General features: G+C 56.9%; 4 protein-coding genes across 4 annotated transcripts; 1 reads left to right on the top strand and 3 right to left on the bottom strand.

Annotated features, from left to right (window-relative positions):
• The first annotated feature begins 21 nt into the window (after positions 1-21).
• On the top strand, positions 22-1,681 carry BCV69DRAFT_280432 (hypothetical protein). The gene is made up of 4 exons (XM_025491613.1): positions 22-505; positions 591-819; positions 901-1,193; positions 1,286-1,681. Exons 1-4 carry the CDS (start codon positions 206-208, stop codon positions 1,634-1,636), a joined length of 1,173 nt encoding a protein of 390 aa, XP_025349985.1. The 5' UTR covers positions 22-205; the 3' UTR covers positions 1,637-1,681.
• Positions 1,565-3,461, bottom strand: BCV69DRAFT_280431 (NAD(P)-binding protein). Its single transcript, XM_025491612.1, has 7 exons — positions 3,281-3,461; positions 2,882-3,164; positions 2,737-2,796; positions 2,483-2,645; positions 2,325-2,403; positions 1,956-2,237; positions 1,565-1,849 (listed from the first exon to the last, which is right to left on the bottom strand). The coding sequence occupies exons 1-7, from the start codon at positions 3,331-3,333 to the stop codon at positions 1,675-1,677; spliced, it is 1,095 nt and encodes a 364-aa protein (XP_025349984.1). The 5' UTR covers positions 3,334-3,461; the 3' UTR covers positions 1,565-1,674.
• A 1,062-nt stretch (positions 3,462-4,523) lies between these two features.
• Positions 4,524-6,478, bottom strand: BCV69DRAFT_275716 (hypothetical protein; the record flags this gene model as incomplete). Its single annotated transcript, XM_025491087.1, has 3 exons — positions 4,524-5,960; positions 6,038-6,204; positions 6,247-6,478. The coding sequence occupies 3 exons, from the start codon at positions 6,476-6,478 to the stop codon at positions 4,524-4,526; spliced, it is 1,836 nt and encodes a 611-aa protein (XP_025349983.1).
• A 3,257-nt stretch (positions 6,479-9,735) lies between these two features.
• Positions 9,736-13,155, bottom strand: BCV69DRAFT_280428 (hypothetical protein). The gene has a single exon (XM_025491611.1). The coding sequence runs from the start codon at positions 12,832-12,834 to the stop codon at positions 9,904-9,906; it is 2,931 nt and encodes a 976-aa protein (XP_025349982.1). The 5' UTR covers positions 12,835-13,155; the 3' UTR covers positions 9,736-9,903.
• Positions 13,156-13,245: the final 90 nt, after the last annotated feature.

Here is a 13,245-nt window from a genome sequence, read left to right as displayed (position 1 = left end):
GCCGTGGTAGCCTGCCCTTACCATCACCAAATCATACAAGCTAGTCATGGAGCTTCAAGAAGCAGGGTCGTCAATGGCCTCGCAAGGTAGGCTACGAGCATCCTCACCTGCCATCAGCGCTGACGATGGGAATCGCGCCTCTTCTGCCGCCCTACCATCACCGCGATCCCATCGGAGGCGGCGGCGGCGCACGCTACGTCGTGTGATGAGCTGCTCTTTCCTCTCCCTCTTCCTCGCCCTCTTCATCGCCTTGGCTCTCCCACTTGTGGCACCTACTCTATTTATCACGCCGGCTCAAGCTCAGCAGGTGCAAGACTTCTTCGAGGCGGGCGCAGCAGAGACGCGGCCCCCGATAGCGGAAGAGGCTGCTCTCTACAGTAATGGCAGCGAGGTCGAGTCGGCTCAGGGAGGAGGTAGAGGGAGCGCAGGAAGTAGAAGTCATCGTGGACATACAGACAATTGGGCAGTCCTAATCTGTGCTAGTCGCTTCTGGTTCAACTATAGAGTCAGTAAGACTATACCAAGAGGACAAATACTGCGAAACACTCCAGAGCAGCCTAGCTGACACCTCTTGCCGCTCCCTCTCATAGCACATGGCCAATACCCTCGGCCTCTATCGAGTAGTGAAGCGTCTGGGTATTCCCGACTCTCAAATCATCCTCATGCTAGCAGACGACGTAGCTTGTGATACCCGCAACAAGTTCCCTGGCAACGTGTGGGCAGACGCCAATCGCGCCATTGACCTGTATGGAGATGAGATCGAGGTCGACTATAAAGGTAGAGAGGTGACGGTGGAGAATGTCATCAGGCTCCTGACTGGTGAGGAAATGCTCAAGGGGGTCTCTACTCGATTTTCCTGCCAGGTACTAAGGTCTCGCTCTCCCTACCGCTCTCCCACAGGACGTCACCCCTCTTCACATCCCTCTTCCAAGCGTCTCCTCTCCACATCTACTTCCAACGTCCTCCTCTATCTCACAGGTCACGGCGGTGAAGACTTTCTCAAGTTCCAAGACGCCGAAGAATTGGGCGCTTGGGATCTGGCAGATGCAATTGCGCAGATGAGGGAGAAAAGGCGGTATAATGAGTTGCTGTTGCTCGTCGATACGTGTCAGGCTAGCTCGATGTACAGTAAGCTCTACTCGCCGGGGGTCATTGGAGTTGGGAGCGCACTGACGGGTCAAAACAGCTATTCGGTGAGTGACGCAGAAGCGACGTACAGCTTGAGGTTCGCAGACTGAATAAAGGACCTTACCTTCTCCTTACACTCCTCCCCTTCATCTCGCAGCACCACTCCGACTCGGATCTAGGCATCGCCCTCATCGACCGTTTCACTCGGCATATCCTCTCCTTTCTCTCCTCAATCGAAAAGACGTCCAACGTCCGGCTTGTGGATCTCTTTGCCAGCTTTGATCCAAAGCAACTCTACTCCACACCGGGCATACGCACCGATCTCTTTGAAGGAGACGATGGATCGACGAGGAGGCTGGAGGATGTCAAGCTCACTGACTTTTTCGGTGGGAGGAGAAGAGGAGTGCGCGTACTGCCGCCCAGCGGATGGAGGACAGGTGGTGAGCGAGCCTCTCAGCGCAAAAGGCTCGACCTTGTACAGGGAAAACCATTGTTACAATTTCCTTGAGCTATCCAAAGTCACGATTTCCATAGAGATTCACATGCTCACGCTCCGCTTCTGACTGCCTCTACGTCGTCCGAGTACTTGAAACCGCCCTTGGCCCGCACCTCGTCCATGATCTTCATCATCACCAGACTGTCCTCCTCCAGTCGACAATTGTCTACCTCCTTTTTGCCGTCGCGCAGAGCTCGGGCGGCTGCGTCTGCCTCGTAGAACATCCTGAAAATGAGCAAGAGGAGGGAGGGGGTAAGCATCAGTCGAACAAAGTTCATGCAGCGAAGAAGCCCTATACGCCATGGAGCTCCATTGCCCTCTGCGTACTCACCCATGTCCCGGAATGGGGAATTCAATCGTCTTTGGCTCCTCTCCTTTAAGCTCCAGAGTGAATTTGGAGGGATTCATCAACATGGGCGGGATCCTGATATCTCCCTTTGAACCCTGGATCAGGACTGCATACGCCGAGTGGGTCCTGGCGGTCAGACAGGACGTGGAGATTCCTTGAGCGCCTAGCTTGGGATAGTTGCCCACTACGACTGTGGAGGCGTCGACGCCTGTGAGGGGCGTGGTGAGGAAGGTTGAAGTGAAGTCGGGGAGGGTTCGGGCATTGCTGATGAAGAGAATCAGGCGAGGACAGTGGAGAGACTCAGCGTTGGGGAGCCCTATGTAACTTACGCCCAATTGTCTTTTCACTCACTCTGGGTGCTGGTAGAGGGTGAGCATCTGCCATGTGAGCGGGTAAATGCCTACATCGAGCAAAGCTCCTCCGCCCAACTCTGCGTGGGAACATACGGAAGAAGGACCTTGCGTCAGTGACAAGAGAACCAATTCAGTCCATACCCCTTGTCCACTCACCAGGGGCATAAATGCGATGCTTGGGATCCTTGGGGAAACTTTGACTCAGGTCCGCAAAGACGCGCACGACATCTCCCAGGACCTTCTCCTGGTGAATCAGTCGTTGGATCTCCAGCACAGCGGGAATGAAGCGAGTCCACATTGCTTCCATCATAAAGAGGTTCTGCCAAGGAAACACAAGGGATCAGTGGTGTAAGGGTGTCAGAATTACAGACAGACGCCTGACGCCTAGAGAAGGGTACCAGCTAGCTTACCTTTTCCCTGGCGACCTTGATGAGATGGGCAGTCTGTTTTGCGTTGATGGTGAAGGGTTTCTGTATTGTCCGGAGAAGCAGAACATGGCGGGTCAATCAAACGACAGATACACAACTGCTCCGGCTCCTCTCGATCTCCACTTACCTCGCAGCAAACAGCCTTGCCATTCTCCAAGCAGAGCAACGTGTTCTCATAATGGAAGGGGTGAGGCGTGGCAATGTATACGATCTCTACCTCTGGATCCTTGACCATCTCCTCGTAGCTCCCATAAGCCTTGGTTTCCTTGGGACATTTGAGGTCCTTGGTAAACTCCTGAGCACGAGAGAGGGAGGAAGAAGAGGAGACGGCGCTGACGACGTGTCGGATATCAGATACGTTGCGCTCTGATGCAGGTGCGAGGAGATCTTCGACGAAATTCTTTGCGATTCTGCGAGGTGAGAGATGGAAGAGGGGCGAGGCAAAAGAGGATGGGTGGGTGGGGGGGAGTGAGAATGCTATCCAGTGCCAAAGCTCTGTCCACTCTCTCGTCTGTATCATACCCACCCTCCTGTAGCTAGGATTCCCCACTTGCAGGTGTATGGCTTCTGAGACGACATGATTTGAGCTGAATCGATAACAAAGATTGTTTTTGGTTGGGTTGTATAGGGTGGAAAGATGCGGCCTGGCCCAGTCCAACCATCCCTTGACCCCAGGGAATCTCTACCTTCCTGGTGCAGCGTGGGGGCTTGCGGAAGTGTGGCTCCTTCTCCCGGTCACTTTGCCGAGGGGCGCCCTTTTGCCTCCACAAGCCTCGTCCTGCATCTGATGCTGACCGGACTGAGACTTGCTGACTGACTCGCCTTCCGCCCGTCGGGGTGCCTGACCGCCCGCATGGACACGCTGAGTGCGGGGAAAGTACACGCCAGGCCAGATCTGACTACTGATCCCTCATTGCAGCAGACATTAGATTGCTGACAGTCATTCTTTCTTAGCTTAGCCTGGCTGAAGTTAAACGACCAAGTGACGCAGCCACGCATCCCTGTAGAAGCACACCCATCCTCACGATTCTGCGAGGTGTGATGCGGGGAGGAAGAAAGCCGAGGGGAAGGCGAAGCAGCCCTGCCGCTTCTTCCGGTCTTCGGTGCACAAGTCCGAGAATAAGAATAGAATAGCCGGCAATGTAGGAGACACGCCGACTGCTGACAGGAGCCAGCATTCAGAGTGTGTACAGTAGGCAGCAACCAGAGTGTAGCCCACGGCTCGACCAAGAACGGGCACTCTATTTCGCGAAGATGACTTTTGATTGGAGATTGGATCGACCAAAGAAGAGTGAAGTGTGAGATACAAGTAAGGTGGAGTGAGGGATCGAGGTGAGGTAAAGCGAGAGAAGGGTGCCAGGAGGAGGGAAACGAGCGATGAGCGGTGAGCGAATGGGAAGGATGGGGCAGAAACAACCCAAAGGTCAATGACGACGCGTCTATCGAAGCGGAGCGGAGGCGGGAGGGTGAACGAGGGCGAAAGCTTCGAGAGCACTATAGATACAAGCCTTGACTGCCTGACAAGAGCTTTTTGAGGGGGCGGGGAAAAAGACTTACGATAGGGTTACGCAAAGAAGCAGTGGAAGGAGGGAGTTGTCTATGACTACGGTCTGGAAGGAGAAAGTGGGGCGCGGGGTCACGGTGACGGTGAAGGAGAAGGTCCAGAAGGTCGAGAATCCATCTTTCCTGTAGGCCTATCGTCGGTGCTGCAAAGTCTACTGTGCAGTCCTCGGACTAGCAGGCCTGCCCGGCATCCATCCCTCCTCAGACTAGAAGGCCGCATTCTGCCCCATCAGCCTCTTGCCTAGCATAGACGGACTTCCAGTCATGCTCAACGACTGGTCTCCGCTCATCGCGGCAGAGTCATCTGGGGCGGGAAAGGGCTTCGCGAGCCCTGCACCACCGAAGGAAGCTCGTGGGCTCCGAGCGATCTTGCTCCCGCCGCCAGCCCCGCTACCCGAGGAGAGATGCGCATCGTCTGAAAAGCCAGACGCCATCTCCCTCGATACGACTTCCTCAAAATCAACCAGCTCGGCTGGCGTATCGTTGATAATGTCGGCATACGAGAAGAAGGACAGGCGACGCGTTTCGGGGCTCGCTGTGGACTTGGTGGGCGTACCGCCGGGAAAGCCACCGGGCATATCGAGGTCGTCTTCACCTTGCGCTCCGAAAACTCCACTTGCAGACCTGCCTCCTCCGTCCGAAAATGAGGCGGCGTTGGCAGCAGTGATTGTCGCGTTCGTGTCCCTCCTGAGGAAAGCCAGAGATGGCGGTGGCAGCGACGCCGCTACCACGCTGGCCTTGCGAGGCACAATGGGACTTGGTGAGATCTCACCGTCGCTGCTTGCGTCGGCCAATGCATCTGCCATGGCATCCAAGGACATCTCATGAATAGCAGACTCGGAAGAAGGGATGATGGCTCCATCAAGAGACATCGTGACCGGAGCTGGAGTTGCGCTTCCTGATTCCATGAAGCCCAGAGCAGATCCGGCCGAAGGCTGTTGAGCATGCTTCACGACCGAAGGTGAATCGGACCGGAAAGGATTAGGCAGTGGGAGGGAAGGCAGAGACGTGGCTGGAGGCGTGGCTCCAATTGCGGCTGACGTACCCTGTTGCGACAACGATCCGTTGCGACTATGAGAGGTCGTCGCGACAGTGTGAGCGCCCCTGCTATGAACGGCTAGCTGTGGTGCTGGGCTGCGGTCGCGGGGGGTATGACTGAACAGGCTTCTTCCAGCTAGTGGACTTCCAGGAACAACCGAAGCGCCTTCCAGGATCTGCTGCACGGATGCCGCGTTTGGTCCTGGAGAGCGAGATTTCCCTGCATCGCCGGTGGAAGAGGCTGTAGAGGACATGCTGTGGATGCCTCTCGAGCGTCGCTCGTTGAGATGGTCCCCAGCTGTAGCGGCTGCCGATGCCGGGGCGGTGGAGGTTGCGTCGCCTGTATGGCCGCGCGGAGTACCCAGGCGCTCAGCAATCTGGGCCGCAATGCTTCCCAGCGGGGGCTCATCTGCTGCCATTGCGGCAGGTCCAGCTTGTAGAGCGCTTGAAGCAGATCTTGGGGAGGACGTTGCAATCATCGGGCTGTTTGCATTAGGCCCACCCGAGGACGTCGAGGACGCGAGAGAATGGGCTGACAATGCTAGCGCAGAGAGAGCGTGAGGGGTAGCGGATACCGAAGGCAGAGGCGCAACAATTTCAAGCGGCTGTCGAGAGGAGAAGAGACATAGGGTATGAGTCGATGCTCCACTTCAAAACGCTCAGCGACGCATCGGATACTCACCTGGTCTCCTCCTTCAATGATAGCCTCTACAGCGTCGTCCAGGACAGGAGGAATGGCTACGTCCACTGCTTCGCTCTTGCTCAGTACATGCCTGGCATCTCGATGTTCGATATCCCGTTCGAAAATACTAGATTCGCTCGCAGGCAGCGGTGTTGCACTGTGCATTCCTTCGAGGGTAGGAGGCAGGGGTCTTGTGACATCAGACATACCGGCGTCCACCGAACCCCGAGTATTGCGCTGACTATGCCCAGCTGGCGAAGACAGACCGAGACCCCAGCCAGCGCCTCCGAATGATCGAGACGAAGCTCCTCCACTTAGTGGAGAGTAAGAAGAGGTGGGACTACTGCTGAAATCACCCGCGCCTCCAGCGCTGCTTCTGGAGGATCCAGCGTTGACCTTTGCAGGGGTAGACATGTGTTCTGGAACGACGAGGGGAGGCATGATGGTCTTTGACCGGTCAGGCGAGCTGGGTCGCGTAGCAGGCGTGGTACGAGTGCCACTGCCACCAGGAGCAACGCCTGCAAATGCTCCTCTACTGGAAGAACGCGAAAGAGGGGATTGCGTGGCCCAATTGTCCGCTGCAGCGGACCAATGGTAGCCGGACCTTTCGTGGGAAGGCGATCCAGCGGCAGAGGCAGACTTACTAGCTCCCATCCCTGCACTAGCTGAAAAGGTAGGGGAGCTCGATAGAGCCAGGCGAATTGCACTCAAGGCTGGCGAACCCCGCGATGACGAAGGCAGCGATGGGCCTGGTGGATGCGCGAACAGCGTTGATACGCTGCTAGCCTCTGATGGATCCATGGGCAAGTCATTTGCCGCTGGGATGGGAGTTGCATGAGCGTCGTTGTACAAGAGTGCCTGATGCGCAGAGACAGGCCGAGGATGCATTGATGCCCTCCTCGCTGTCGGGCTCGAGCCCAAAGAAGGTGAGCGAGCCCCTCCAATGAGTGAAGTGGTGGGAGTGACGCTCGTGGATCCCCATGCTCTGCTTCCGTCGTCTAGTACAGGAGTCGCAGTGTTCTGGGTCATTTGGGACTCATGGCTGGGTCGATGGTGCAAGGTTACTGGTGCCGATAGCCTGTCGTTTGCCTTGCCTTCCTCATCATCTGGTATATCCACGTGAGGGGAGTAGGCGAATCCACTGCGTCCTCTGCTGTCCGGACTGCTCAAGACGGGTGACATTGCTCGATCTGGCGAGGTGGACCCAGTTGCGTCACTCCTCGCTTCCAATTCTGCGCTGTCTGGGTTCGAGAAGACGTCGTCGACATCTTCTCTATCCGGGTAGTAATCTGGATCTGAAAAGGCTGGATTCGACCGGGGCGAAAAGGAGAGTGTGTGCTGATGCCCAGCTGCCTTCAAAGTAGCTGCCTCACCAGCCATGGCTGCTACAGGCTGTCTGAGGGGAGCGGGGGCCGAGGAAGAGGAAGCAGTCGGTCCGGATGTTGGGGCAGAGGTTGAAGACGAGGGTATAACAGTGGCAGCTGTAGTCGGCTGGATCGCAGTCGATGAGGCTGCGATGGGAGCGGTCCCGCTTCTCGCCGATGATTGCCGTTCTGACTGTGAGTCAGAGGTCTCGTCGGGTTCCGTCATGGTTTGCCGGAGTGTGTGGAGCTGCGAGCACTACGTGAGGGTCTCGCGGCGGGCTTGTAGGTTTGAGAGGGGCTTCACAAGGTATAGGAAGGTAGCATCCGGGTTGTATTATGCAAAGTCCAGGAGGTAGGGAGTGTATAAGGTGATGCTGGGTTCTCGAGTTCAAGGTCGTGTGAGACGGTGTGGGTGGAGTGGTTGCAGTCAGGGGCGAGGCGCAGCAACGGGCTTAGACGCCGATGGATGGAGTGGTCAAGATGCAAGGGAGTGTAGAGGGTGAGTGTTGGGTGGCAGAGGATATGTGGACCTTTGCAGAAACGAATGATGGGGATTGAGAGCAAAGGAGTAGTTGGTTTGTCCAAGAGCAAATGAAGGTGGGGACGCAGTATTCTGGACGAGGAACAAGGCAGGCAGGCAGCAAAGCGGACGAAGCAACAAGGCGCCGCCCCGCCCTGACACATACCCACACACACACGCACCCCCTCCCTCACACAGCCAGAGTGGAGCCGTGGGGGAGGCAGAGTGGCTTTCAAAGGGCGCACAGGCGCATTCGGACGCACACGCACAAGGCCCCCATCCCTCCTCCCGCTACCTCGCCCGCCCGCCAGCTCGCTCCGCCTCTCTTTGGCCCACGGCAATTCAGCCTACAGATGCCTCCATGACCACTGATTCACCCTCTGAACTCGCCGCAATGGGTGGATGTATTGGGAAAGGAAACTTTGAACGTCTTCTCTGCACAATGAGCCACATGCTGTCAATTCGCTGTTCCCTTTGTCGAAGCCAACCAGCGTACAATGAGCCGCTCAGCACCCGAGCCATACCTTGAGCTAAAAATGCAAAGCCATGTCCCCACAGCACCGGGCCGGCTCATACGGCGGAGCAGCTTCCTTTGCGGCATTGTCGCGCTTAATCCCGTTCGACATCTCCCTTCGCACCTTGATCGCCGAAAGGAGCGAGAGAGGGCCCAATGTCGGTCCTTGGCAGTGCAACAGATGTGGGCCAGGCCTGAAGCCATGCGCTACTGCGTTCATGCAGACCAGAAGGGGTGGAGGCACGAGAATGGGGGAGATTGGTGGTAGGTCCCCCACCCCTTCCCTCGCTTCCGATCTCCGGAGCCAATAGAGAGCGGCAGAAGCAGGCGGCTGTCCGGTGCAGATGGCCTCCTGCCGATGAGTACGGGGTGGCAACGACTAGTCCTCGCTCTGACAGGGCCACAGGGCAAGTTTGTGGTGGCACAACTCCGGCATGATGTGACGGCCAGGCGGTCCAACACATCCGCTGCAGCCCATCTGGTGGATCGCGTCTGCAAGCCTAGCTCACGCGATCCATGTCGCCTGCCGCTGCTGCTGCGCCACACACATACACATTGCCTGTGACGTTGTGAGACAAGCGCTCTGATAGTCAGTCAGGGCCAGTAGCTCGGCCCCCTTTGGGAGTGCTGCGCCATGTGGGAAAAGTTCACGGCGATGATGTCCCGAGGCGAGGTAGCAGGGCCGTCGTAACCAGACTGGCAGCTCCTTTCAGCCCAGCAGCAGCAGCCGTGAAGCGGGCATGCATCAAGAGATGCAGCATGAGAAGATGCCGGGCTGACTGACAAGCAAGCAAGCAGGCAAACAGGGGCCCCCCGGCGACTAGACTTGTTTGAATAGACTACCGAGGGAGGCCCACCCTGTCAAGTGTGAAATCGACCTCTTCTTCGCCCAAGGAGGCAAGGGTACTTGGCTTACCTGTCCGTGGTACGAAGTTCTCCGCCGCTTTGCCGATGGCTGCAGGTCCCGTTTGCGGGCGCCACGAGTGCGGTGCCCCCCGCCAGCGATCGATGCATTCCTCTGCCGCGTGCCCTGCCCACCTGGCTTGGCAGATCAGAACGTCTCCGGAGCAGCGACGACCTTTCGTCCATCCCGGCTCCTCCACCGCACCTACGGCGGCGTGCGACATCTGAGGCTGCGTCGTCGTCGTCATCGCATTCCTCTATATCCCTGGGGGTTGAGTCAATCTGGTGGTGGAGGATCTCAAAGCTTCCCGCCGGCTAGGTGCCTCAGCGCGTGATAGTAGGCTCCCACCCATGTACGCCGTCGCATCGCTCGCATCTTCAGGCTGCCGGACTCAGATGGAGTGATCGTCTGGTACAAGTATTATTCACAGGTACGCTACAAAAAAGCAATAGTGACATCATGGAGAGAAGGAAGCAGGTGACAAAGGGTAACGATCTTGACATCAAGGGGTATCAACAATATCAGGCGAATACACACTCAGCCTCAGCTCGTGTGATCGCAAACTCAAGCAGTCTCGCCGCCCGCGGCTCGAGCTGCGCTACTCTTGTTCGAAGCGGCAACCACCAGCACGCTGGCAGAAGACTTAGCGAGGCTGGTGAGAGCCATGGCCACCTCTCCCACAACCTTGCATGTCTCTGAGTTGGCTGCTCGTGTAGCACCCTCACTGGGCGGCAGGAGATTGCTGCCACTGCTGCCAATCGTAGCTGAGGTTGGGCCGACTCCATTGGTAAGAAGAACCCTCAGCTCGTCCCTATGAGAGCCCATTGTCGGGCTCTTCCTACCGCGCCCAACCAGGACAAGGGACGGCTGCTCCTCTTGCACGGTTACGATGAGGTCTCTCAGGGGTCGCGAGGTCGTGATCTCCCTCACCTTGACTCGTCCGGAAAGGGATGGCAGATGGCCCTCCAGCGCTCGGAAGGCGAGGTCGTCCTGCAGGGTGGCTTCGAGAGGCGAAACCTCTGTACCCACGCCCGCCGAGCGCTGGTAGAGGGTATCTTGGATGGTGAGGGCTTGCATCTGGGTTAATGACCTTGTGTGACTTGCGCTGTGGATCGTAGCGGGCATCTCGGGTAGGGGGACCTCACCACTCTCGTCTGCCGACACTCTCTTCAGCCTAAGCACCGTCACGCGTAGGTCCTCATTGATGGCCGCAAAGCGGGTCAATAAGTCCAGTGCAACGCGATCATCTGGCCCGCCCATAAAGCCGAGAAGAATGCCCTTGCCCGCAGGTACAGTCGTGAAGCTGTCGCGCGGAGCGAGGTGGTCTGCATTGTGTCTGTCGACGAGCAGACCGACGTCACATTCGGCTGATTGGATCAGCCGACGGGCAAAGCCAGCGTACTGAGAGGCGTTCCTCATCAATGCTTGTGCATCACTCTCGCTCGAAGCTTGCGATGCACCGCTAGCTGCGCCACCAAAGATGTGGCCAAAGGGGCTCGACAAAGCACCGGCAAAACTGCTCGAAGCCGGCATGTCGGTATCTTGCTGTTGCTGCTGCTGTGGCTGTCCACTGGCCATTGTCGGGATGGTCCATGGCAAGATCACCAGGTCTGCGCCCCTGTCCCGAGCCCTAGACACTACTGTGCTCGGGAAATAGTCTACGCCGACGACACTGAGCGAGGTCCGGATTGGGATTCTGTTGAGCGAAGCGAAGGTGCGGAAGACATTGGAGATGGGGTCGGCTCGGAGAGTGTCGTCGCTCTCCGCCATACGCATGACCGCTGAAGTTCGATCTGTGAGCTCGACGAGGCGCAGTGCATCGACATTGAGAAAAGAGGACGTAGCCTTTTTTGCTGTGAATGTCTTTGCGCCCATGACGTGGTCGTCATAAGACGAAGCTCCAGCCTTGTCATGGACCATCGAGTCGTCCGAATCCTCGACTGCAACAGATTCGTGCTCTCCGCCCTCCACGCTCTTGCGAGCGACGTTCCGCTGCCTGATTCCTTCTCCGACCCTGACCGCACACCCTTGATACGAGGATGGTCTGATCAATTGAACGAGGTTCATCAGTGAGGGAAGATGCTCGAAGCCTGTCAGGACGACCATCAGCTTTCTTGTGCTGAGAAGTGACTGCGAGGCGGCCCAATCATCCTGCTTGGCTTCCTTGTCATCTACGACCTCATTTTCGTGACCCGAAGCACCCACAGGTATCTGCGATTTGCGATACTTCTCTGGGTAGATCCACAGCACGAGAGGTGTGGTAATGAGAGTGGAGATGACCGCCATCAGGACGAACATGGAGAATGTGAGCGTGTTGAGCACGCCTGCCGAAAGTCCGATGTTGAGCACGATGAGCTCCACCAATCCTTTGCAGCTCATGAGTGTTCCGATGGCGGAGGACTCTCGCCAGCTGAAGCCACACAGCTTGGCAGTCCCTGCGCACCCACCGAATTTGGAGAAGAAAGCGACAACAATAAGCGCAATAGCATAGCCCCACGCAAGACCGGTGTTGAGCGTTGCCAAATTCGTATTGAGCCCAGATAGACCGAAGTAGATGGGCAGGAAAAGGATGGAAACGAGGTCTTCAACCTTCTCTAGCATCGCAACAGCGTAGCCTCCATCATGAGGAACCATCAGGCCAACGAGAAAGGCGCCGAAGATGGGATGGACGCCGATGATATCTGTCAACCAGGCGCTAATGAGGACCAGCAACAGAGTTAGGGTGACCATCAATTGAGTAGGACCATGCTCGAAGCTCCCCGTCCTTCGTGCAAGCCAAATGAAGGCGGGCTTGATCAGCAAGAAGAGTACGAGGGCCCAGCCCACAGCGCAGAGCAGGATATACACCGCAATGACCCCTGTGCTAGCGTTGACCAATGCGACAGTAAGAGCGAGCAAGACCCAGCCGACGATGTCGTTTCCGACACCAGCTGCCAGAACGGTAACTCCTACATTCGTGTAAAGAAGCTTAGTTTCTGTCAAGATCCGTGCTAGGACTGGGAAAGCAGTGATGGACATTGCTACTCCCGAAAAGAGAAGGAAGTGACCAAAGGAGACTGCTTCGGCATTGATGAAGTTGTTGTAGATGCCCCGACTGATGGCAGCTCCCAGACCAAACGGTACGATCATACCGACTACACTGATTGAGACAGACGCCTTGATATTCTTTGTGACAGAACGTAGGTCGACTTCCAATCCGACGATGAAGAGAAAGAGCACTAGGCCAAGCGTCGCAACGAGGTTGAGGTAGGACAAGGAGGCGGGAGGAAAAATGTGCTTAGTGAAGCCCGGAATACGCCCCATCGCAGTAGGGCCCAGGAGAATGCCTCCTATGACCTCGGCAATGACAGCAGGCTGGTTGATCTTTCTCAATAGGACGGCTAGGATGCGAGATAATATGATGATGATGGTGGCCTGGATGATGAAGAGGCGGATGGGATCGCTAATGCTGAAGACGGTGGGGTCTACCCCACTGAGGACAGAGTCGACGGCCATGACGAGGATGCCGGCAATGAAGACCCTTGAGAGATGTCAGGATGGGCCTCAGCCCTCGCGAGCAATATATATGCTACTCGACCTCCTAGCAAGAGATTGTTTGGGCAAGAGGCTACCGCCCTCCCCGATTCGGACAGGGGTAGGGGTAGACTAATTTAGAGTTCCTCTCCGCAAAGCAAAAGCAATCCGGCAGGGCAAAGGCAACAGGGACGGGGCTGCGTCTAGGGGAACGTGCGAACAAGGGGATCTCCGAGGAGTGTGGGGTAGAGGTGACAGGTGGTCAGGGGTAGGATGCCCTCGGCGAGGGGGAACGACAAGAGGTCAGGGGACGTGCTTAGTCAAACGAGGCTCCTATCAAAGCACCGTGGCGCACGGGGACGCCCTCGGACGGAGGCACTCAGGGGGCGAGGC

This window comes from Pseudomicrostroma glucosiphilum (assembly GCF_003144135.1).
Source record: "Pseudomicrostroma glucosiphilum strain MCA 4718 unplaced genomic scaffold BCV69scaffold_2, whole genome shotgun sequence".
Lineage (NCBI taxonomy): Eukaryota > Fungi > Basidiomycota > Exobasidiomycetes > Microstromatales > Microstromataceae > Microstroma > Microstroma glucosiphilum.
Note: the sequence above shows the minus strand (reverse complement) of the source record. Positions and strands in the feature narration are given on the sequence as shown.